Raw genomic sequence first — 25,748 nt, 5'->3', positions numbered from 1 at the left:
GGATGTGCGGAGGGGAATGAAAGTTCTGCCACACTATGTTCTTAACATACTTGAGACAATTTTATTTAGGAGCTCTAGGTTCTCCCCATGGTCCAAAGACTCTCCAATAGCTTGACAAGTGACTAACTGGACCAGGGACAGTATACCTTGCTATAGACTAGTATTCCATCCATTCCTGGTTTATGGTTTTCAGCTGTTGCTGGGGAAGGCTGCAGCTCTTAATGACACTATAGCAGAACAATTACCTAAAAAAATGTATGGCAGCATGCTAAATAATTTCTTGACCTTAATTTAATAATTTCTGTTCAGATATACATTCTTGTATTTCAGCCAAGCTTGGGGTGGCAGTTGCAGTGAGATGCAATATGGTTTGTACCCCCTGTCATCTTAAGTGTCTGTCCTCCAAGGTCAATGTTGCCACAGGTACTTCAGCTACACGAACGTGTTCAGCACCACGATCAGCTGATGCCGGTACTTCACTTTCGTTTTCGATCTACATCTCCAGATCACTTGAATCAAAATTGGAGTCTGACAAATCAGAGTCAGATTCAGCGATAATACGAAAAAATTCATCCACAGATTATTTTGCTTTGAGCATTCACTTTGGTATCTCTCCACATGTCATTTTAGAAGCGGTTTGCTCTTTGCTACTCATGCATGGGCAGGGAATCGAGGTCAAATCAACAAAGCTAACTTTCCTTCTAGCAAAAGCGTGTCAAAAAGTGCTGTAACAAGAAGATCACTGACGTCTATCGAGCACTAGCGAGACTGAGGCTTTCAAAATAATAACAAACTGTCAGCATTAATTAACGCGTTAATACAATAATGCGTTAACTTGCCCAGGCCTGATTTTTAGTCAAGGGGTTTTAGAATATTTCTGCTTTAATGGAAGGGAGTTTGACTCCTGGTATAATTCTTTAATGCAATGACAAAAGACCTTCAAGTGTTGCCCCTAAACCCCCAATCACTTTACCTCTTAAGTCCTAAAAGACTTGACATGTAAAACATGTCAATGTCAACATCCAATTCAGCATCATGGAAGACTGTAGGCTGTCCTAGCAGTATTGAGTGTAGTGCAGGAATCAGTTCATCGTAATGTCCATTCCTGCATACAATCACAGGGGCCAATATGCATTCACCAAACCATCTGTTAGACCAAGTAGCCATTTCAAAATGATCGATGTGAAGGACGTGGCCGTTGATGAGGGGTCCTTGTACTATACATAGCTGGTTGCTGCTTTGCACCTACTTCTAAAAAAAGACTACTCCCAACCCCCCATTCTTGAACTGGACATACTCTAATTTCAGCTAGAAAGAATGGCATTCCCCTTAAGCCTAAATGACCTTGGTTACAGCTTTAAGTAAGAAGTTGTACTGTTATGTAAGTGTGAGAATTGTGATGAAAGTCTCACTTCTTAAACAAAAAGTCCTTAATTGAAGGACAACAGGTCTTATTAAATCATACAGCAAAACCAGATTCAAATTAAGTTAAACATTTTGTCATGTATTCATTCATAAATGGGAGGTTAATCACACAATACCTACAATGGCAAATTTTACACCATGATATAATCGCTGAGGAAAGGGGGGGGGGGGGGGGGGGTACAATAATAATAATAAAAAAAAAAAATGTAGAAACTGAGCATTGCAAAAAAAAAAAAAATTACAGAAATAAAATACTAAAGAATTCTAGTGTCCATAATTTGAAATCTGTTCCATCAGTGGAAATTCTTGATTGTGATTTCCATCCTGTAAGAGAAAGAGAGGAGGCTGTTGAGATCAATTTTTAGTTTAGATTCATTACTTTATAATTTATAGTTTGTAAAAAGGTCAACACTTCAACATGTGCCCAGACTAACAAGCAAACTGTTGGAAAAAATGGAAAAAACACAGACTTTAAAACAGGAATTCGGCACCAGTTAAATATAAGTGGAATCAAACACTACATCATTTAATATTCTCATTATTTGATAACATTTCACAAATAACAAAAGAATTAAAATAGTCACTATAGCTATATAGATCCAAGAAGCATATTAAGGAGTCACCAGGGTGGGTCAAATCTTACATGGGCTACAGCAAGGAATTCTGATGTATAAAATTGTCCCTTTTGTAGCTTTCAAGTTGTTAATCAGACCATGACAGGAACTCGATTATGGAGGCAGGAAAGTTGAACAGAAATAATCAAAAAGCAACCAAATTTGGATAATACCAAGTTATAGCCTAATTTCTCATGTTAATTCCCAATATAAGCTTTCATAAAAAGGCGATTTTAATTGTATATTAAACCCTACTTTAAATAGGGCAACTACAATATCCATAACTGCACATTTATGGATCATAATCTGTCAATTGAAGGGGGGTTCTCATTAGAGACAATAGTTCCAATTTTAACCCTAACCCCCCCATACCCCCCACAGACAAGGGGTACTGAACTGGACACAATACCTGCCATTTACACTTCATCCAGCTCTGTTGCTAGCAGCCCAGGCATTTGCACAGCAATTTCAATGTGCGGTGTATCTGTTTTTGAACTACAGTGCAGGTATTACTGGGGGACAAAGCTTGTTGACTGTCATTGCTAAGCGGTGCTACGGAACCCATTGCTTCATGGGAATCTCCAATCCCTCAAACCCCTCAAGTGTGTCATTTCCTCATGACACCGGATGCCTCGTGGGATACCCCAATGTATCTTAATTGTTTTTTAAACGATGTGCTAGCTGAAATTAGAGTATGTCACTCACTTTGCAAAAAAACAATCCAAAACACGCCTTGAGAATCCACACATTCACTGTATCTTGTAACCCAAGAGGACTGACTGCTATGCATGGGCAAAGTAAGCGCACCACAAGGTAAGCTACCGTAGCTGCCTAAAAATGAGTGACCAAACAGTGCCAATGGAAAAAACAGCCTCACAATCTATGTTGTTGGATTTAATTGCAAGAAGTGGATCATCCTCGCTCGTGTGGAGGTGGTTTGGCTTTGAAAAGACTGATGTTTCTCAAAGACAGCAAACTATGTCAGAAATTGGTTGACGTTAAAGGCAGCCTGACAACTAACTTGTTTCACCATCTGTGAACTAACCTTCACACACAATATGAAGAACATGAAAAGCTTCAGGAGTCAGCTATCCACAATAGGTCTAAATCACATACAGTACTCGTAAAATGTTGTGGAATCGTTCCGCAAAAAAAAAAAAAAAAAACCACCTGTGTATCGCAGCCTCAAGGAGCCCTCTGGAGGGCTTTCAGCCATGGAGGAAATGTCACAACATGCAAACAAAACTACTCTGAAGCCAGACACTGTGGACAGACTGATGTTTCTGTCACACAACTTGAAGTTTCCTCTAATCTTACAAATGTTTATTTTCTATCTGTGTGCAATATTGAACAGAACATGAAGTTAGTAATTTGTTTGAAAGTGTTAGGATTTTTTGTGTCTTTGTGCAACATATGAGAAAAGCCAAGTAAAATGACACCTTTTATTGGCTAACTTAAAAGATTGCAATATGCAAGCTTTTGAGGTAACTCAGGCCCCTTCTTCAGGCAAGATCTTTTAATCTTTTTAGTTAGCCAATAAAAGGTGTCATTTTGCTTGGCTTTTCTCTACATTCATAATGGCTAACACGGTACAACACCCTAGTACTGTAATATATGACAAAACTTGTTTACAAATGCTTATAACAATCTTTTCCGCTACACTTCATTACGTTTATACTGATGATTGCAGGTCAACCTCAAACTGCCTTCAACCCCTTCCCACAGCGCCGAAAGATGATTTATAATAATAATAATAATATTAACTAAACCACACAGAGAAAAATGTGCAACAACAAAACAACCAATACATTTTTTTACAACTCCACCCCTTCCAATATATACAATGAATACAAAGCATAGAAATATATATTCAAGAATTATCCCCTCTGTCCTTTCGATTTAGTCTTTTTTCCGTTTTCCTATTCCCCCAGAGTTCAGTTCCTTTGACATGCCAATCCCAGAATAAAAGATTTACGGCTCACTTTTGCTTTCGATCCCTTTCCCGGTAATCTCAGCGTATCTGGAATCTTCGAGGTGGCCACCCCAGACTGCGATGGACTTGGAGTTCCCCAAAAACAATTTTTCTCCTGGACTCAGATGGGTCATGTCCTTTCCTCCTTCGCCATAAAAACTCAGGCTGTCTTTTCTTCCTTCTCTTTCTGCCTTTTCGCATCCCTATTTAAATAGTGCGCCCGTTTCCATGGCACTCCCGGAAATCACAATGACAGCCCAGTACGTCCCAGTACGTCCTCTCTATCCAACCCGCCTATCTTATCTTCCGTATTTTTAAATGACAACGGGATTTTACATAGAGAGAAAGAAAAAACGAAAATATATACATTTTTATGTGGCAATGCTACATGCTAGTTTTTTTTCCTATGCAGTATAACAGAAGTTTAGATTTTTTTCACTACAGTACAGTACATTACATTTTTGTTTTGGCCTGTATGCTGCATAATTCACCTTACAGGAACAACAGTTTATGTTTATCCAGACTGCAATGTTCATGACCTTTATGCTTCAATTACGATAAGTATTTTATTCCCTTTGGATTCATATCTTGTTTACATTAAAGTGTTTAAAAAGCTCTCATTTATAATTGTTTTGTTGTTCCTAGTGCAATTTTCTTGTGTAAATCCTGTAGGCCACTTTGAAATAGTGATTTTATTGCTTTTGTGTTCTTTTACTTCAGTTTTAAGTAAATAGGACCCATTTTCCTTAACTGTTTCCATTAATCTCATTAGTTAAGCTACAATTAATATTCTATTAACAAGACTAAGCTAGATCAATAAGACCTTTACAAACACGTTTTTTGCCAATATCACATTCCCCTATCCCAACCCCCAGATTGTCACTCGAGTGTCAAAGCTTCACAGGGGCATTTAAAACTTTGAAATATCTAAAGGTTAATTTCTCAATTTATATTTAAATTTTATGGATTGAATTAAAAGCTTATTTTTACTTAGTGCACTCCCCCACAACATAACCAATCTTCTGGTGGAGGAGCAAAAGCTTTAGATTCATCAAAAATTTTGACCTATGGATCTCGATGTTTTAGGGTACCAGATTCCAAAAACATTGATATTTCGATGATGGGTGTGTGTCTGTGTTTCACAGTTTCTTGAGGATTGTCTAGAGCAGGGCTATTGAATTACAATTTCAGTTGGGCCAGATTTTCAAACCAAGAAATTTAGCTGGGCCAAACATTTCCAGCAGCCTTTAAGCCACAGGTAATGACAAATTCATGGATTTAAAAACAACTAATGTTTATTCATTGCTTCACTTTACATTTGCTCACATCTCACACAGGCACATCAGAAATGCATTAAAAAAAAAACCTCAGTAGAATCTGAGGTAGAGGTAATGTTTTTTTATTTCAAAAGTGGAAAAAACAAGTATTTTGCTCACATCTGACCCAGACACATCGCAAAGTGCATAAAATCAAAAAAGCGTACAGTATTAGCAATAACATTTGTTTCTCTTTTCAAATACAAGATCCTAACACCATTTAAAGGGGTGATTATCACAGGCAAGGATATATTCCCCCCACAGAATTCGTCGAATCACTCATATGACAGAGGTTAAAGTTCAGTTCCACAACAAAGCCTTTCCTGTTGAAATTGTGAGAAACTACCTGAGTAATTGTTTAAGAGAAAGGCACCACGTATGGCGTGAAAGTGGTAAGTTTGATACCATCTCTCTATAATTAAAAAAAAAAATCCTGGAAAGCAAAAGCAAGGCTACGATACATGATCTTCTCGGAAATCCTCGGAAGACATTTAAAAGACCCAAAAGAGACTTGCCACGGTACATCTCGTGGGGACGGTAAACATGAGACTTGGTGCCAAGAGATTGTCCCAGGGCCGTCTCGTGGGGACATGGAACATGAGATTCTTGCAAGACACGCCCTACTTACAAAAAAGATATTATATATGACTAAAGCTCAGTTGTGTAAAAAGCACGTAGTACACACAGATCATGTGCTCTCAGCACATATAAAGTGTAGAAGGACAATACAGATAATACAGACCCAAAGGTGTTGGAGAGAAAAAAAGGCAGATAGATTATGAAAGCAGTGGAATTCGAAAGGCTCAAACAAACGATGGCACGATACACATGCAGACAAAGGTACAGAATATGAAAGCAGTAAAATTTGAAAGTATTGTAGCTTCCCAGCCAGGTTGAGTGCTTTTTGGTTTTAAGTGACTTGTTAGGTCCGACTGAGGGAGGGCGGAGTACAGCACGGAAGACTGATAGCGGGGTATTGATTATTGCAGTAAGGGGGTGCGCGTTGGAGAGGGTGCTAGAAAGTCGGCGATTGTTCAAGTAAAACTTTTATGACACTTTATCATGTCAGTCGCTACAGTATCAAAGAAAAGATAGAAAAGATTGCATTACTGCAAACAAAAGGTGATTAATCATCAGAACCAGGTATAATTGAAAAAAATAGCAGGACAAATCAAGGTCAGAAATAAAAGGCAAAGAGTAGACAAAAAAGTCTTTTCGCATTCGCATCATTCAATGCACAAAACGTGGATTTACACAATAATGGAATATATGCTATGAGAATTTGTGGTCCCAGAACAGTTTAAGCAACGGCAAGTTAAATTTCAAAGAATACACAAATCGGTCAGGTGTATATTGATGATCATGGAGAAGCGATGTAAATTTTAACAGGCAAAAAGAAAGGTAATGTATATGCTCCGTGAATAACTTTACACACCAAAGGAGATCGTGATATGCCATTCGTATTAAAATGTTTACAGTTTACCGTGAGAATAGCTTTTGCTATGACAATCAATAAATCACAGGGACAAACATTAGAAAAACTAGGATTATTTATTACAGAAACAGAAACAATATTCACTCACGGGCAGTTATACGTTGCGTTGTCACAATGTGTCTCCAAAAAATATTGTTTTAAATGAAGCTTTAAAGTAAAAGTGCAAATAATGAAATTTAAACAATTCCAAAGAAAAAAAAATTTTAAATTGTATATCCAATTAACCAAACACAGGGGTTGGTGAGCAAAGCAAGCAGGGGGCGAAGCCCCCTAGTTTTAATAACATTTGTCCGCTGTCAATCACAGAGCAGCCCGGTTAAAATGACTAATACACCCGCAACGTTAAAACGCAGACTTCATCACATCGCTGTGTGTGACAAAACAGAGGGCAGCCAACTACTCGTACATGTTCACTGACGGGCAGGCTGGCATTTTGCATGGAGTATGCGTTGAATCAAAAGAGAATGGCATGCAAAGATGCCTGAACACAAGGAGGTCGGTGACAATCACATCTTATGCTGCGCCAAATCAGAAGGGACAACTGAATTTCTTGGGGCACAGATATATTCATAACAGGGGACCCTATATGATGGGCAGATAAATTTCAAATGTTTTGCTTGCCTACCTTTTGTTTTGATGGCTGGTTGCGCCACATCCAACCCTTTGTTCATTATTTTGGCACAAGCGTAACCAAGCTTTCTTTGAAATTCACGATTATCCCCTCAGCAGCGACATGTACTTAGAAATATTTCCCGCATGAGTCTCCAAGTCTGACGTCATTTTCACTATGACTCGCTCGTAACCAGTGTGGGATATAAACTAGCCTTTATACGGCTCAGGGATATACAAGGGGAGCCACCCAACATATACTGTATTTTAACAGCACATAGGCTTAACAATTAAAAACAAATGGCCTTTTGCATTTGTTACAATATACAGTGGAACCTCAGGTCACGAACAAGCCAGTTTCCCTTCTGGTTCGTACGCGCCGATGATCTGTGTGTGTGTGTGTGTGTGTGTGTGTGTGTGAGAGAGAGAGAGAGAGAGAGAGATAGATAGATAGATATAGATTTAGATAAGGCCGAGAAGGCAGTTAGGGAATGCACTGGGCTTGTTTTTAAAGAGACTGATTCAAGCATTGTTACAACCTCGTATTTAATGACTTTTTCTATTGGATTTTAACCTCCACTTCACTACTGTTTACAGCAATCAGTTCGTAGCATGCATTGTTGCAATGTTTCTTTTCTTGGTTGTTTATTAAATTTTGGATTTTTCAAATGTTCATGTTTTCCCCTATACTTAAAACTCAAAAAAAAAAAAAAAAGAAGTGTTTACAGTGAGCAGTTCGTAAGGCTATAGAGTGAATTCTTGCAAAGTTACTTTTCTCTGTTCAAGGTTTTCTCAGTGTTATTCAATATTTTAACATTAAGTTTACTAATACGCTGTGCATTCTATGGTGTAATTAATTTTTGTGCTTAAAAATCTTAAAAAAATATATTTACATACAGTTCGTACGGTCTGGAACGGATTAATTGTATTTACATACAATCCTATGAGGGAAATTACTTCGGGTCACGACCAGAGTTTTGGAACGAATTACGGTCGTGACCTGAGGTTCCATTGTAATAGTTTAAAGTTTCAAAATTAAATTCACAACTGGTAAACTAAGCAGAAATGATAATCGCCAAAGCCTACTTTTTGGTTGCATTTGTGACCATTTTAGATGGAGCCTTGGCAGAACCACGGGCTGGGCCAATCGGAGGTTGCTTCTGGGCCACATATGGCCCACTGGCCGCCATTTGAATAGGCCTGGTCTAGAGCTAAAATGGCTGGATGGAAAAATACCAAGCTCTAAACTTAAGCCTGTTATGAGATGATGATGTGCGGATTAATTTTTGAGCCAAATTGTGCAAGAGAAAGAAGCACCCTAATAATACAATTCTGCAATTAATTATGATTTGTTCTTGTCAATTGCTATCATAATGACCTACTGTATGATTAAAAAAAAACAAAACACAAAAAATCAGCATCAGAGTGGTAAATAATTACTAAAATATTATAGAACATTTTGGGCAACTTGGTTCCTAGGTCGCAAAACCTACCGACAAGGTTTGGGACCATTGAATTAGTGGCGCTTTTGAGGGGACTGAATTCTTATGTATCACATAAAAATAAAACTACAAACTAGAAGGGCATCAACACAGATTTCTAAAAATGACCAAGAATATGCAAAAAAAGCTTGTGACTGTTCCTAGAGGTCACAAGAAATGTGAATGTCCATCTCTCATTTATATAAAGCTTCACAATTGATTGTATTTAATATTGCATAATAACAGTCTTTAGTTATTTCCTCCACATTATTAATAGTGGATGTTTTAGTCACAGCAAACATTGTGTAAACATAGTTCCCTGATAAAATGTCAAGCTCTTTATCTTAAACCACACAGAGAACAATTTTAAGCAAAGCACAAGAAATACATATGGCAGATGTACTGGGCAGAGCTTGTTGCTCTGTAGAAAAAGATGCAGTTTGGTACTAAAGATGGAAGCAGTCAGTCAATGGATAACAAAGGGAAAATGAGAGTAACAGCAAAAAGTGTAATATAAGTGATTTATAGCAATCTAGGCACAGTGGTAGCGCTGCTGCCTCGTAGTAAGGTGACATGGGTCCACATATCAGGTCCTTCCTGCATGGAGTTTGCATGTTCTCATTCTCCTCATGTCTGCCCAGGTTAGGTGAACTGGCAACACTAAATTGGCCCTACTGTGTGTGTTCACCCTGAGATGGGCTGGTGCCCTGTCCAGGGTTTGTTCCTGCCTTGCACCCTATACTAGGTGGCATACCTACAGCCCCTGACCTCCACAATCTTGGTCTGGATTAAACAGGGTAGAAAATGACATATTTCTGTGTCAAGTCAGCAGCCAACTTAGACTGCGTTTGTAACCATGTGTTAACAGAGGTAGCTAAATAAACACTACAGACACTAAAAAGGATCTTTAAATTGCCATTTTAAAACTGTTATATTAAAAGCAAAAAATAAAAAAAATCAAATTTGTTATTTTTCCACGGTCAATAATGATAAAGGAAAAAAATGTTTCGTTTGGTATAAGGGATGCTTAACACTTCTATCACAGAGCAGGAGTAACTGTGGGATTCCAGTTTGAAGAATGAATTGGTACAGATTTAGAATGACACATTTAGGGTGCTGGAGAAGTATTTAATGTGTTCTTAGTACAACTGCCAATACTGCTGTGTTCTTCGTTGAGTCAATGGAGGCTCTGATCATGGCTCTCAAGAGACTGAGTATCTGGGCTTGTGAGTGACCTGGATAAAAATCAAGATCCAGGCACTTAATGACCTCTTAGGCACAGCCATCAGCAGTGTGTCTGTCTACAGAGACAGTGTCGACTTGTCAAGAGGTTTACTTACCTCGGCAGTGACATTCATGTCTCTGGTGGCACTTCCTATTTAGTAGATGGATTGAGAGCATGGTGGGTCATGATGTCGTTGGAAAGGGGTGTGTGGCTCTCCCGATATCTATGCAAAAAGACGAAGGTCCAAGTCTTTTGAACCCTGGTGCTTCCTGTCTTGCTATATTGTTGCGAGACATGGACGCTATCCAGTGACCTGAGACGAAGACTAGACTCCTTCAATACTGTGTCTCGTTGGACAAACCTTGGGTATCGCTGGTTTGACTTTGTGTTGAATGAGCAATTGCTCATGGAGTCCCAAACGAGACACATCACCTGCATTGTGAGGAAGTATCAGTTACAGCAATACAACCATGTGGCGCGATTCCCTGAGGGTGATCCAGCTTGCAGGATCCTCATTGTTGAGAACCCGAGAGGATGGACCAGGCCAAAGGGTTGCCCACGCAACACCTGGCTGTGGCAGATAGAGGGTCATTTCCGGAGGGTGGGAATGGACCGCATGTCTGCCTGGAAGAAGGCTTTCCAACCAGGATCCCAAACTGTTTTGTTGTGTGGTGGGTGTGGCAACACAATGTACCAGTGCATGCTCCCCAACCTGACCTGACCTTGGTACAACTGTAGATTCAAAAGCAGAGCAGTGGGGAAATGAAAAAAAAAAAAAAAAAAAAAGTCATAAAATGCATTGCGACAGGCAACAGAAGCCTGTCCATCTTACTAATGAAAAAATATGTTAGTCATTCATGAAAAGACAGACAATGGAAATGATGTGTAGAAAGTGATCTGCAAAAATGCAGCAATATAACATGCTGTTTAAGACTATTCACTGGGCACATCAAACTGAACTGAGTGACTTTCCTTTGATTTCTCACAACAGATCCTATAGCTGAAACTGTAAGATCTAGTGATTATCTGGAAAAAATAGGCAGCATTTAGAAACTCCAATTTTTCTTAAAGATGTTCTAAGGCAACACTGAGAATGCGACCTTTTAAATAGACTCTCATATAATAGAGGAAGATCAGACACTTATAAGTTATACTCCACCAATTTGAGAAAAGCATTGGATAATTCAGGTAAAAAAACTATACAGCACATGCACCTATTTCAATTAGGTTTATCTAACATGTATCCTGGATAACATTCAAACTGTAAACAATGACACCATACACCTTCTTTACTAGGGCAATTACAGAATTATATGGGGAATGGGTATCTTATTTCTTTACATCTGTTCCAGTATATTTATTTGCTGAATTCAACACAAAACCAAGGTCACATACTAAAAACTCATTCAGCCAAGTCTTACCTTCCATGCTCATGTTCATTCAACTTTCTTGGGGTTGTTGACAGCCACATAATGGTACAGGACTACCAGAAGGAATAGGGAAACTCCCAACATGTTTGCAAATATTGCCAGCTGCACATCCGTCACCATGCTGCAACACAAAAACAAGGGATTTCTTCTATGAACCTGAAGACTCAAAGTGCTTAATTCAGCAGCAGAGTCTGGTATTCATGCATCAGACAACACTAGATAAACCAAATCCACTCAGCTGATCTGACAAATGCTTCCTTCTATTTTCCAAAATGATTAACTCTTAAATACGAAAACCATTAAATCCCAACAGACTGCAATGCCGAAAGCAGTGTTCAACTTCTATTGAAAGTTTCTAAAGTTAAACATGCAATGTTACTTCTTCACACTTACCAGTATCTTAGCACTTCAAATACAAAAACCACCAAAAAACATTTCCCTAGATGAACCAATTATTTTTCAATTATAAAATGAGAAGAAAGGCCAGCCCAGTGTTGTATAATTCTGTGCATTATTTCAAAGTGGGTACTCACTGGTACTACTATTTCAGTGAGGAAAATTTTCACTGCGAAGCTCTTATTTGCCATATTCCACATACCTTCCCTCACCTTTATTTTTTAGAAAGTGGCAAATGACTTTCTACACGCAGAGTTGTTCATACACATTGGCCAAATGTAATCACTGGCTGGCTGAATGGTATACCACTAACATTTTCCAGACAAAATTAATGTATTTAAAAGGAAAAGATAAAAATATGGAAATGACCACAGTTAAAAGAAATATTAAAACATAATGTAGACTTCTTTTCTTCTTGTTTCATCTTTTTGTAAATGATCATATATAATGTATAACAAATGATCCAAGCCTAGCTTTTGTTAATGTTACTGGGAATGCCAATAATCCTGCTACAGCGTAGACTACGGCATTTAGTAAAACTCGTGTCCAAAATCCTTAAGGGTTTTATCAGGTATTTCACCTACATGCCAAGAAAGAACACCACAGATGTGATGTTTCCTCTGAGGGTGCTGATGGTAGAAGTATAGAGAAGGCCAAAAGGAGTTAAATTGCACCTTTGTGGACCTGGAGAAAGTATATGACAGAGTTCCTCGAGAGGAGTTGTGGTATTGTATGAGGAAGCCGGGAGTGGAAAAAGTACATAAGAGTTGTACAGGATATTTACGAGGGAAGTGTGACAGTGGTGACGTCTGCGGTAGGAATGACGGATGTATTCAAGTTGGAAGTGGGATTACATCAGGGATCGGCTCTGAGCCCTTTCTTATTTGCAATAGTGATGGACAGGTTGACAGATGAGATTAGACAGGAGTCCCCGTGGACTACGATGTTTGCTAATGGCATTGTGATCTGTAGCGATAGTAGGGAGCAGGTTGAGGAGGCCCTGGAGAGGTGGACATATGCTCTAGAGAGGACAGGAATGAAGGTCAGTAGGAACAAGACAGAATACGTGTGTAAATGAGAGGGAGGTCAGTGGAATGGTGAGGATACAAGGAGTAGAGTTGGCGAAGGTGGAGGAGTTTAAATACTTGGGATCAACAGTACAGAGTAATGGGGATTGTGGAAGAGGTGAAAAAGAGTGCAGGCAGGGGGTGGAATGGGTGGAGAAGAGTGTCGGGGGTGATTTGTGACAGACGGGTATCAGCAAGAGTGAAAGGGAAGGTCTACAGGACGGTAGTGAGACCAGCTTTGTTATATGGGTTGGAAACGGTGGCACTGACCATAAAGCAGGAGACAGAGCTGGAGGTAGCAGAGTTAAAGATGCTAAGATTTGCACTGGGTGTGATGAGGATGGACAGGATTAGAAATGAGTACATTAGAGGGCCAGCTCAAGTTGGATGGTTGGGAGACAATGTCAGAGAGGCATTGGTTTTGGACATGGGCAGAGGTGAGATGCTGGGGATATTGGGAAAAGGATGTTAAAGAGAGATGCCAGGAAAGAGGAAGACCTAAGAGGAGGTTTATGGATATGGTGAGAGAGGACATGCAGGTAGTGGGTGTGACAGAGCAAGATGTAGATGACAGGAAGATATGGAGAAAGATGTTCTGCTCTGGCGACCCCTAACGGGAGCAGCCGAAAGAAGAAGATGAACAGGTACTTCACCTACAACTACAATTTGGCTTACGTATACAATTTACAATACTGTAATTTTACATCTTGCCTGAAGAAGGGGCCTGAGTTGCCTCGAAAGCTTGCATATTGTAATCTTTTTAGTTAGCCAATAAAAGGTGTCATTTTGCTTGGCTTTTCTCTACAATACTGTATACAGTAATTTAAATCACTCAACAAGGCAAAAAACGACTATGGTGCAGTTTTGTTCATAATAGTCTGCTGGGGTTTCAGAGTGTGTCCCCTTAACTTAGTCTACCCTTTTAATTAGCTTGTTGATCTGGTGGGCCTTTCTTGAAGTGCTGGGCCTGTAACATCACACCACAGCATAGAAGAGGGAAAAAATAAAAATAAAAAAAATCACACTGGCCACCACAAAGTTCTAAAATGTGATAGAAGTGACTACCCACATTAAAGAAACAAAATCTCCTAAGAAAAAGGAGCTTTCTCATATAGAGTGGCGTGCAAAAGTATTCAGTCCCCTTGAAAATCATCAAAAGTTTCTGCATGACAAAAAACTGTACACATTTATCCATTCAGTACTTTTAATGTGAACTCTTATGCTGTAACAATACATTTCCAAAGTTAAAACAAACCATTTTTTGTATATATTTAACTGAAGAAAAACTCAAAAGTTAGTGTTTGCATATATATTTAAGCCTTATATATTAATACTTTGTCAAGAAATCTTTGGCTGCAATAACAGCCTTAATTCTTTTTGGGCAAGTATTTCCCTGTTTTGCACATTGTCAGGAGGGATTCTTTCCTATTCTTCTTGGCAGAATTTATAGAGATCCTATAAATGGTGCCTCTGGACAACAGTTTTCAAATAGTGCCACGGAATCTCAATTGGGTTTAGATCATGGCTTTTATTGGAGATTCCAAAACATTCACATTTCAGTTTTTGAGCCATTTGAATGTTACTTTGGCCTTATGCTTAGGGTCATTGTCATGTTGAAAGATGAATCTTCTCAGACTAGAACAAATTCTCCTGCAATATTGTACGGTACTTGTGTCCATACATTGTCTCTTCAACTCTGACAAGATTTACAGTCCCAGCACATGAAAAGCATCCACACAGCATGATGATGCCGCCACCACCATAATGTCACTGTAGGTTTAGAGTTTCTCGAGGCATGGGCACTGTTAATTTTACACCACACATACCTCTTTGAAGTCAGAAAAAAGTTCTATTTTGGTCTCATCTGACCATAAAACCTTCTCCCACATATTAACATATGAATAATAATATGAAATGATAATGATTCTACTACCGTATATACTGTCAAAATATGTCTTGTGTGGTATATCTTTGAACAAGAAAACTGCTTAGGTGTACAGTCATTTACCAGACTAACACTGGATCTTGGCTGCCCCACAAAATCAAAACAGTGTGGTGCTGGTTTATTAGAAGCAGGGTCAACAGAAACCCAAACACAATCAAGCATCACTGCTGGATTCATCAGAATCACTTTGTTTCACTGACCCCCCCATCATCACTGCTGATATGAGACTCCTCAACATCACAGCTCGTATAAATGTCAAGAGCATGCAACACCTGGGCTGCTGAAAAACATTTCTTAAGAGATGTCATTATGAGGTTAGGAGAAGTATCTAACGCTTTTAGCACTTTAACAACCAGAGTAATCCTCCAGTCTAATGCTTACACGAGACACAGCAATGCAGTTGCCCAAGTGACACTCAAGACTAACACTGTTTTCACAGCCCTAGTGTCGTTGAGGTCTAACATCAAGGAGGTTAACTAGGTCTTCTTCATGCTTTGTAATAAATGCAATATGTGCTTTTAGTGTGAACTTTCTTAAAGAATGTCTTCTTTCTTGCTCCCTTCCCATAGAGGCCTGTTTTATGGAGAGCTGTTGAAATTTTGGACCTGTGCAACTTCACTCCAGTCTCAGCCAAAGAACATTGCAGACTTCTGAGAGTGATGGTTGGATATTTAGTAGCCTCTCTAACCAGTCGACGTCTTGCTCCGATGTTTAGTTTTGAGGGACAGCCTGTTTTAGTAAAGGTCTGGGTGCTGCAATTAACCTTTCACTTTCTGATGATGGATCTGACAGTGCTTAATGGTACATTCAAACTCTGATATTTTTTGTAGCTTTTTCCTGCCTTTTGAAAAACAAAGTCATTGAAATGCACATCAGCAGAATGCTCCTTTGTCTTCATTTTGCAGTGATTATACAACAAAGATTATGGCTTTTACATAGGGTGCTTTTTATATTCACAGAAATATTATTAAATTATGACTGTCACATTTGTATTTTTTTGTGATTACTTTGTCATTTATATAAACCTGTAGCTTCCAAATCACAGAGGTTTAAATACTTATGCAAACACTAACTTCCGAGTTTTTCCTCTTTTGTTAAATATCTACAGAATTTTTTTTACCTTTGGAAATGTATTGTTACAGCATAAGAGTTCACATTAAAAATATTGAATGGATAAAAGTATACAAATCTTTTGTCACACACAAAATTATGATAACTTTCAAGGGGACTGGATACTTACATGCCACTATAGCTCCTCTGTGTGACGAGACCAGTCCAAATGGTCATTGACATGGACCTCCAAGTACCTGCAAGAATAGCCCATCTCCAAATCCACTCCTTAAATACTGACCAGGTGTGGTTTTCTTGATAAAAGTTGTAGACAATTCTATCTAAATGAAGAAACAAACTTCTCCACCTGACTCTTATCCCATAAGTGTAGAATCATCAAAGAATTTCTGCAAGGGACATGACCCAAGTCCGTATCTATCAAGCATCTCACAATTACTTACTCCTAGGAACAGTACTAAAAGTTACACCAAGATAGGAATTTGTCCTACTGTGGGGTAGGACATAACATGTCCTTAATCAAGTTCTGGCAAGGAGTAGGAATTTACATCTTAGAACAAATGAGGTCATAATCTTACCACACCCTTCGCTGTAAATTGACACTAATGATGACATTTTGTTGTTTTCTGATATTAATATGGAGGCTTCACCGCAGATGATAATAGCCAAAAAAAAAAAAAAAGGAATGAGGATATTGTGCCAAGCTGTATATAATAATTGTTGCCAATTTGCAACATCATTAATAATATTGTAGCACAGACTGACATGTAAAGCCTGAGACACATACAAAGGAGAATAAAGACAAATAATGGTCATGTTTATTTAAAAATGAAAGTTTCAGGGATTGCTCCTGCCTTGTGCACTATATACTTACTGGGATAGGCTCCCAACTTCCCCACAGCCCTGCTCAGGATAAGGCAGGTTTAGGAAATGAATGAAAGGATGGATGGTCCACAGAAATACTTTCAGATGAATCACCTTCCCACTGTTATACCCACAGAAAATACTTCCTAAAGAAACAGTTTTACTAAAAGTAACCACAGCTGTTCTTGCAGTGTTTCTGCAGTCACGTTTACTCTTCCAGTGTTCCCAAATGCCTTCCACGGTGTTATACCCTGCCTGCCTGTGTGATCCACCTTATTTTCTGTATGGCTGTGCTTGTCAAATACTCCGGGAGTCTCTGCCTGCCTTGTTGAACCTTTTCAAGCTTGTAAAATGTAACGGGAATGTTCCAGGAGTTTGTTGAATGCAGAACGTAGAACTGTAGTAAATGTGTAATGTTTGGGTGTCTCTCACCCTTCCAGCCCCATCTATCTTCAGGGTACTATGCTGGCTACTACAGTAGTTTCCACTCATTACCATTCATTGTGTGTTCATACTGTAATAATCATTTGCATGCTCATCCACACTTGGGGCAAGGATCTTCATGTGTGTGGATTTGCATGAATGCAGATTGCTTTAACATTTCCACGTGTGAAGTTGTGGGGAAATGTAATACACTGATTTACACACCACACGTTTTAAGAGCATTTAAAGTTTGGTGCAAAACTTAAGAAATGGTTGGTTTTGACATATACACGCTTTTACTCATAAGAGTAGGACCAAAATTTTTTCCTACTCTGAGATGTTTGATAAATACAGGCCCTAGTGTTATATTTATAGTGTGAGGTGAGGTGAGAAAAGGAGACAAGACTCTGTCGCATCCACATGTGAGAAAGATTCCAAGTACAGTACTACAGACAGCAATGTGTCCAACAGATAGTTATCCAGGATACCATAGGCTTATCCACCTCCATATCCCTGCGCTTACCCCTTGAGAAGGATGGCTGGATGGAAAAATCAAAAAGCATAACCCTCACAGTGCTGCCAGCTTTGTCCAGGTGGGACTAAGCTTTGTGGAGCAGATAAATAATTGAATCTTCCTATCCAGTCTTTGTCCAACAGGCAAAATGCAGTGGGTCTAGGTGGTCTACCAGAAGAGGACTCATAGTCCAGGGCCAGCCTTCCAAAGGCCTTCATGAAATGAGACAGAATGGCCACTTATCTGTAGTCAATGGATGAAAAGGTGCCTGCCTTCTCTCATTAAAGGATGTTTTCTACAGCAGCTGCCCTTTTTTAGAGCCTTGGGAATAGATTGAACATGTAACAGAGGATAGAACAAAGTTGCTCAGCATAGACCTTATAAGATGGAGGACTGACTCCAGCTCATCCTGTATTTTTTTTCCTGTGTGTAGCCTCCTCACTTGGTCATCAGTTATGGATAGCCCATACTGATGGTCAGTGGGTGGACTCATCACTGAGCATTCCAACGGAGGTGGAAAGAGTTGTTGATGTAGTAGGAATGGTGAGGGGAGAGTGGTCATTAGGAGAAGGTGGCAGTGAAAGGGAAAACTATTAAAATGGTTTAGGGCATAAGATTTGACCATAAATCCTTTTACAACTTGTAATCATTATGTTACATTAAATTGACACGAGTGTCAGTTACTGTAAATGTTACTCGCTTAGATGAAAATGAAAGGGCCTGAAAGCCCTATGCGCAAAGTAGTGGCGAGAAAAAGTACACATTAGTTATTTTTAGTGTCTCCCCATAACACCACACTATGCAACAATGTGTAAAAACACATTCGACTAAACTACACGCGAAACCAAAATCAGGGTGACCTTGGTACGCGTCATGGGTCACTGGCACATAGGAGAAAATGTAATGCTAGGTTTTTTTTTTCGCCGCGTGGAAGTAACTGTCAGAATACTTAAATGCGCACTTTTCGAACTGGTGGCTGTGCGATTTCTTAATTAGTGCTTTTTCACGTCCGTAATAGTCTGTCTGACCTCTGCAGAACTCATTTTGCAACATTACCCATCGTACTAATTGCGTTAAACCTACTTACGAGGTGGTCCAAATTAGTACAATACTTTGTTCCCAAGAAACCCACTGCATCTGCACTTAAACTTGGTCCTGGTCCGCGGTAAACTCGAAAGTTACTTTCGTTATCGTCAATATATACTAAAATCAGATCAGCACCCCGGGCTCATAGCGCACTGAAAGTGACCCATACAGTTCTACTAGTCTATGTGGAAAACAACATTGTATGGTCAAGCTTTGTTTATCGTTGAAATATACACACATACACACTGTGATCTGATCGCAGGAAAACCCAGGAGAGTCAATATGTAGAAACAAGAAAATCGTGAAGACGTTCAAAGTAAATGCAGATATACTATGCAACAAAACTATAATACAAATACACTAATCAAAACTAAAACTACGGCCACACGAACTACACCCTTTAAACCCAGGACGAAGCAAATAAAACAAAACTGTTGATAATAAAAAGCACCTTTTCGTTACTTCCCACTTACCTTGCGGTACAAGGAAGAATCACTGAAACGCTAAATCAAACTCCAGCAACGTACTTTCCTACAGCAAACTGCCGTTCTAAGTATTTACAGCCACGTCACTTTTAAAAAAAGAATAACGAATTCCTTTTTGTCGCGTTTTCTATTTACGTCACATCCGGAATCACGTTCTACGGAAGCTAGCTTGGCTCAAAAAATGTCGGAAAACTTTTGCGTTAAAAGTTACCATCGTAATTTCACGTGCTTTATCATTCAGGTTAACCGAGCCTTTAATACCCAAACGGCGTTCCATAAAAAATCCATGTCATTCCTTGCTCGCCTTCTTTTATTACGTTAAGAATGAAGCAGTTCAGCAACACACGTGGGTTAAAAGTAATGTCTGTTTTGCAAAAATCAAGAGAAAATGTCTGGTTTATTTCGAGTACCTTAGTAACGTTTGTATATAAAATATGTGTATATGCGACCCCTTTAAAAGATAGTGCTTTAATTATGATATATTTTAAACCAAAGTAAACGTGTTAAGAATATTGATCAGTGTTTTTTTTTTACATTATTAAGTAGTTTGAATAAATCCAGCCAGTTGGTACATATAAAGAAGGTTTGTTAAAACACGTAGCAAAACAAAACAGAAACATTAACATAAATGGAAGCCAACAATATCTGTTCATTAATTGATTATTAAACTATGGTTGCCTTCATATGGTCATTGGATGGAACAGAGAAGTCGTTCCAGGCCAATTATAATTAGGACGATGGTTATGTTTAAAATATGAGCCATTTCTGTTAACTGTGGACAGATACTACATGCTTTATAATGTATTTAGTAGGCATGGCTCCCATCTTTTAACTGAGGAAAGAAAGTGTACAGTAACTTTCAATTGAGAAAAACAACCAACTACACAATGTTACTGTTTAAATATATAGTCAATGGTCTTGGTTCAAGTCTTGCCATGTGCCCCAGTCTTTATTACCATATTCAAACATAACATCCTTAAACCAGGTTAATCCAATTGTGATTTACAGTGGACTTGTTCCTATTTTGTCAGTATCAGGTACAAGTCAGTGACCAACCTTAGACAGGTCCCACTCACATACTGAACCACACTAGGCCAGTTTGAAATTACCATGTAGCCTAACCCACAAGTCTTTGGGGATGTGAAAGTAAAGCCAGAATACTCAATGGAAAGTCCATGCAGACATGGGAAAATGTTCACACTCCATGCACAGTGAACAAGGGGGCAAGATTCAATCCCAGGACACTTGAGGCAGCAGCGTTATCAACATGTACCACCCTGCTTCCTTTATTTTTGCATCTTCATTTACATATTTTAAATTCAATGAAAAATTAGATAGATAGATAGATAGATAGATAGATAGATAGATAGATAGATAGATAGATAGATAGCACTTTGTCCCAATAGGGAAATCTAGCTCTTTACATAAGCTTGTTAAAAATTAAATTATACAACAAACAACAACCCCCTCAAATACATACTAGAGTTTCTATAAGTAAATGAAAATGTTTGACTTAGCAGGTACATTGTTCTTGGTATAAAGGAGCCTCTGCTGAATAATTCATTGGCTGAAAGTACTCAGTGTGTTAGTGAGGGAATGTGTAGAACTGTTCATAATGGCACTCAGTTTTGTTTAGTCCTCTCCATTTCAGCTACCTTCAGGGGTTCTAGAGTGTATCCTATAACTGAGCTTGCCTTTTTAATTAGTTTGTTGATTTGTCAGGCCTGTCTTGAAATGATGTTACTGGTCCAGAACACTACATTGTAGAAAATCACACAGGCCATCACAGAATTATAGAAGATATGAAGGATGTCACTACCCATATTGAAAGAGTGCACTCTCCTAAAATGAAAGAGTCTGCTCTGCACTTGCTTATATAGTCTTTGTTATGAGATCAGTCCAGCCTGAATTGATGTGGACCTCCACAATGCACCACCTCCACATCCACTTCTCTGAATAGTGACTAGGTGTGGAGGCTGTTTGGTGCAGCAAAAGTCAATAACAAGTTTCTCAGATTTGCTGAAATTAAGCTGCAGACAATTCTCTTTGCACCAATAAAAAAGATCTCTACCTGAGTCACCTGACTCCCAAACGCTGTGTCATCCCCCTTAGCAATACACCCATTTTTGCTGAATCAGCAGAGTATTTCTGCAAGTGTCATATTTATAGTCCAAGATTTACAGGGTGAAAAGAAGAGGAGAAAAGGAGGACTGTTCTTTGCAGAGTAAGGGTAAGGGTAATAAGAGACTGAAAAAGACAGAGTACATACAGTATACAGTATGTGTCTCCAGCAGCTATTCCCAGTTCTCTTGAAGCAGTTCCATGGTATTCCAAAATCAATTTAGGGATATACTCCATCCACATATATCCTGAGCCTTCTGCAGTCCATCTTCCAAGTGAGCCTATTCAAAAAAGTAAATCAAATTATGCTTCACCTGCTTAATTAGCAAAAAAATATTTGTTACTTAAAAGGACCTAGGCTTTGTTTGTCATGCTGCCAAGTTTCCCAATCAGAAATTACACACATGCTCTGAAAGTGAAAGCCCCAAATTGGACAATTTGAAGAAAACAGTGTTACCCAAATTCTTTGAGTTATGACATAACGTTGACCTTTTACCTCTGTCAATAATTTAAAATAAATGTAAAAAAATAACTTGATCATCCAGAACTTGAATCTTTGTAGCTTAATTGTATTAAGAGTGACAAAATACACTTTAATTGTGTTTACTTTGCTCTTTACTTTCACATAAAAATTAAGCTTATCTTTAAATGTGATTTGTAGACCAAGTAGAAAATCAACAGCAGAGATGTCACAAGTGGGAACTTTCATTTTAGTTTCTACCTCAGTCTGGCTTTAGATGTTCTTATGGTTAGCCTCCTTAAGCAAATTGTTGCATTTCTTGGATACACTTATTTTTTATTCTTACGGATAGAATGCCTTACACTGGATTTAAATTAGATTTGATTAAATAAAACTATTAATCCTAAGGGGAAATTTAGATGCACAGATCAGCAGAAACATAATCATAAAGATACAGACTCACAGGACAATCAATATAATCAATCACTCAATAAATAAATAATAAATGTGTATTGTACAGAAATTTCTAAATGATCTGTGGAAAATGGAGTATCTGTATTTATTTTGGGAGGAAGCATTGAATTACCTGATAACAGCAGACAGAAAATACCTCCAGAGGTGCTTCTTATCACACCATGGTGGAATGAGCCTGTGTCTAAAAGTGCTCCAGTTTGGAACCTCCTGGATGGGATGGAGGGGATTTTTCATAATGACATCCAATTTTGTGGCATCCCCTTTTCTACAACAGCTTCTGTTTTATCTTGATAGAGTAGTATATTGCTCTACTTTCCCCTATTGTATTATTTATATGTAGCCGTTGTCAGAATGCCTCAGATATCACAGACTTACCACTGTTTATAAGGTATTATAGTATATAACTTATCCTCACCTTCTCCTCCTACATCTATAACCTCAGGCAATTAGGTGTAGTAAAAGACAAGCAGAAGTTAAGTTACAACTTAAACAATGTATTATTGATAATATTCATAAATAATAACAATATGCAAAGTACATTTGAATATTGGCAACCATACAACCTGATTAAATGGTGATGTGTAGTTTCAGGTGGCACACAGTAGTTATTTAAAATGTCTCTAGTTAAGGCATCATTGGTGCTCAGCTTTCTTCAGAACAGGCCGTATGCCTGTTCCAATATGGCTACTGAACTGTGGTCTCCATTGTGTTGTCCTTTCAGTTCATCAGTTTGGTCTTCATCAGATGTTAGTAAGAGAGATAGTGTGAGGTTAAGCAAGTAAATTTATAGATGTTCTGTCCAACCCCTAGAGCCAATAGGGCGTCATAGTACTTAAAGTCCTCTGAGACAAGCCAATTCCAAACAGCCATACCTCAGACCAATGGGGAAATAGAACATCTTAACACCTGCCCCCAAACCATATGTTAAAGTAACCTGGCTTCCTTGCGGGGGTTGAAAGACTTTAGCAGAGAAATACTCGCCAAACTGGTTTAAGGCACATTCCCCCCTCCCCCATTCCTAAAGGGGGAGTTGTTGTAAACATGAATGCTTCTCACTAATGTAGCATTGCTTTGCCTAAATTACAAATAAAGACATACAAAATATTTATCAACTTATATGCAAAATCTCACATCACAACATTCCACCCCGATAAATGTTTTGTATAATGTCTTTATAATCAGTCTTAATTGTTTAATGAGTTTGTTGAATAACTTGTGCTTTGATTTGCAGTATTTGCTCTCCCAGTGTTAAAGATTGTGCGTGACCATTTGTCCATTACATATCTTCTTTATTTCAAAGGCAATTTGAAGAACATGGATCTGCTCCTGATGACTTGTATCTGCTCCGGCTTGCTTCAACTGTTTCTTTAGCTTTCTGCAGTCTTCATATGTCATCAGATCTGGTGGTTCAAAATGAGACAAGTCCGCAACTTCCACTAAACTAGCCCACTGAAATTTAAGTCTGTTGTGTGAATTCCTAAAACTGACCTTTGTTCTTTACTGGTTTTGTGTCGAACTGCTAATTAGACCCTTGTCCCAAACTATCTGCTTAAGCATATGCAGCTGTACAATTAACATCAAAATTTGAAGGGTAACATGCCACAGGTGCCAGTACAACCACTTCTGCCCAAGTGAGAGCACATGTGCCACTGCATAAACTGTTCACAAACCAACATCTGTGGTCCCTCTTCGCACATTTGGGGTTGACTTAGTTGCCTCTTGTGCTTTTCTACCCATGGTGTAACCTTTGACTGCCATCAGCCTTTACCAGTTTAGGCTGGCATCACCACCATGAGACATCACAGCTATGCAACTCTCATCATTCCCCCTGTAGGCCACCCCTAGAGTTGTTTGCTCACCTTATGCGTACTCGTTGTGCTAAACACCTCGGTTCAGAATTGGCCCACTGGTCCTCTGCTTGTACCACAGCTGACAACCTCAGCAGGGCTTCCGTATTTTCCCAATTAGACTATACCTAAACATCGGAGCCCATATGACTTGTAAATGTACCAGCTGCACCTGCTTTCCTGAAAAGTTCACCAATTTGATCAGTATACTGCTCTTTAATAATAGTATTAATTATAATAATTATCCCACTTAATTAATTAATACCCAGAATGTATACTTTATGAACCCAAAATGAATCCCCTTATTTTGGCATTCCTAACTGGTTTGTTCAGTTTCCACCCCTTGGAATATAAATTTGCTGCAGTAATGAACAAACCTTTTTTTTTAAACTATAGCTATTCTGACTAGACTTATTATTGCAAGGCTTGTGGACTTGTTACTCACTTAAACCCCAGTAAGTGTCTTTTTCTTGCTGTCTCTTCAGGTCTTCTTCATGTCTTTGTCTTTAGTCTTTGCTTGTTGTCTTTTCCTCTTTCTTTTTTTCATTCCACTATGTAGGCAGGTCTGCAAAATGGAAGGTGACAAAGCAGTTTCTGTCCATCTCATCTTCTTGGTTGTTAACCTGGTGCCAACACTCAAACTTTGCTTCTAGGCATTCATTGGAACAGCTTGGCCATTAGTGCCACTCCACTCCAATGTGCTAGTTGTAACCCGATCTCCTGCATGGATTTTACTCTGCTAATTGCCTTCACTATTTATTACCTGCACCAACCCAAAGTCCATAAAACCTTACAATAGAAATAGCACTATTGCAAAAGGCCAGAAAATGGAAACAGAAATAACTATTTTTCCTTTCCTGTCTTTCTGCGCTACCCTTCTATTTTTTTTTCATTGCCTGTGTGTCTTTTTTTATTTTATGGTAACTGCTACCTGAAAGTGTGGGCTAAAACTATCCAGAATCAAAGTGCTAAATCCAGCATCTCTCTTAAAACTGACCTTTGTTCTTTACCCAAGACCAGCTCACTTTTCTCCATTTTATTGCATGGAGATTCATAGGCTGTCTTTTTAAACAACTGGTCAGTCAGGTTTCGAATTATTGAACATAAGTGTGTGTGCTTTTTAATTACTGACTGACCTAGCAGAGCTGTTAGGACTTTCACACCCCTGTGCATTTCTGACTTGCTGCCTGAGTTTGTAAACCTTCCTGCTGCACCATCCTTCATCCTTTGTTCTTTGGCTTGTCCTGGTTCATTCAAACCAAGTCCTAAACTGGTGCACTTTCTTTCCATCTCAGTCATTCTTGCACTAGCACATTCAGACCTTTCACACACAAGCACTCAAATTTCTTTTATTTCCACTGTTCCTTGTTTAAATTCCACACTTTCTTCAATCAGTACCAATATGCCATTATCCATGTCGTGCCCTCTAGT

At 38.7% G+C, this 25,748-nt stretch overlaps 1 protein-coding gene across 1 annotated transcript; it reads right to left on the bottom strand.

Annotated features, from left to right (window-relative positions):
• Positions 1 to 1,483: 1,483 nt before the first annotated feature.
• Positions 1,484 to 19,416, bottom strand: ost4 (oligosaccharyltransferase complex subunit 4 (non-catalytic)). Its single transcript, XM_028797351.2, has 3 exons — positions 19,404 to 19,416; positions 11,559 to 11,688; positions 1,484 to 1,749 (listed from the first exon to the last, which is right to left on the bottom strand). The coding sequence occupies exon 2, from the start codon at positions 11,685 to 11,687 to the stop codon at positions 11,574 to 11,576; it is 114 nt and encodes a 37-aa protein (XP_028653184.1). The 5' UTR covers position 11,688; positions 19,404 to 19,416; the 3' UTR covers positions 1,484 to 1,749; positions 11,559 to 11,573.
• Positions 19,417 to 25,748: the final 6,332 nt, after the last annotated feature.

Source organism: Erpetoichthys calabaricus, chromosome 3 (genome assembly GCF_900747795.2).
Source record: "Erpetoichthys calabaricus chromosome 3, fErpCal1.3, whole genome shotgun sequence".
Taxonomy (NCBI): domain Eukaryota; kingdom Metazoa; phylum Chordata; class Cladistia; order Polypteriformes; family Polypteridae; genus Erpetoichthys; species Erpetoichthys calabaricus.
Note: the sequence above shows the minus strand (reverse complement) of the source record. Positions and strands in the feature narration are given on the sequence as shown.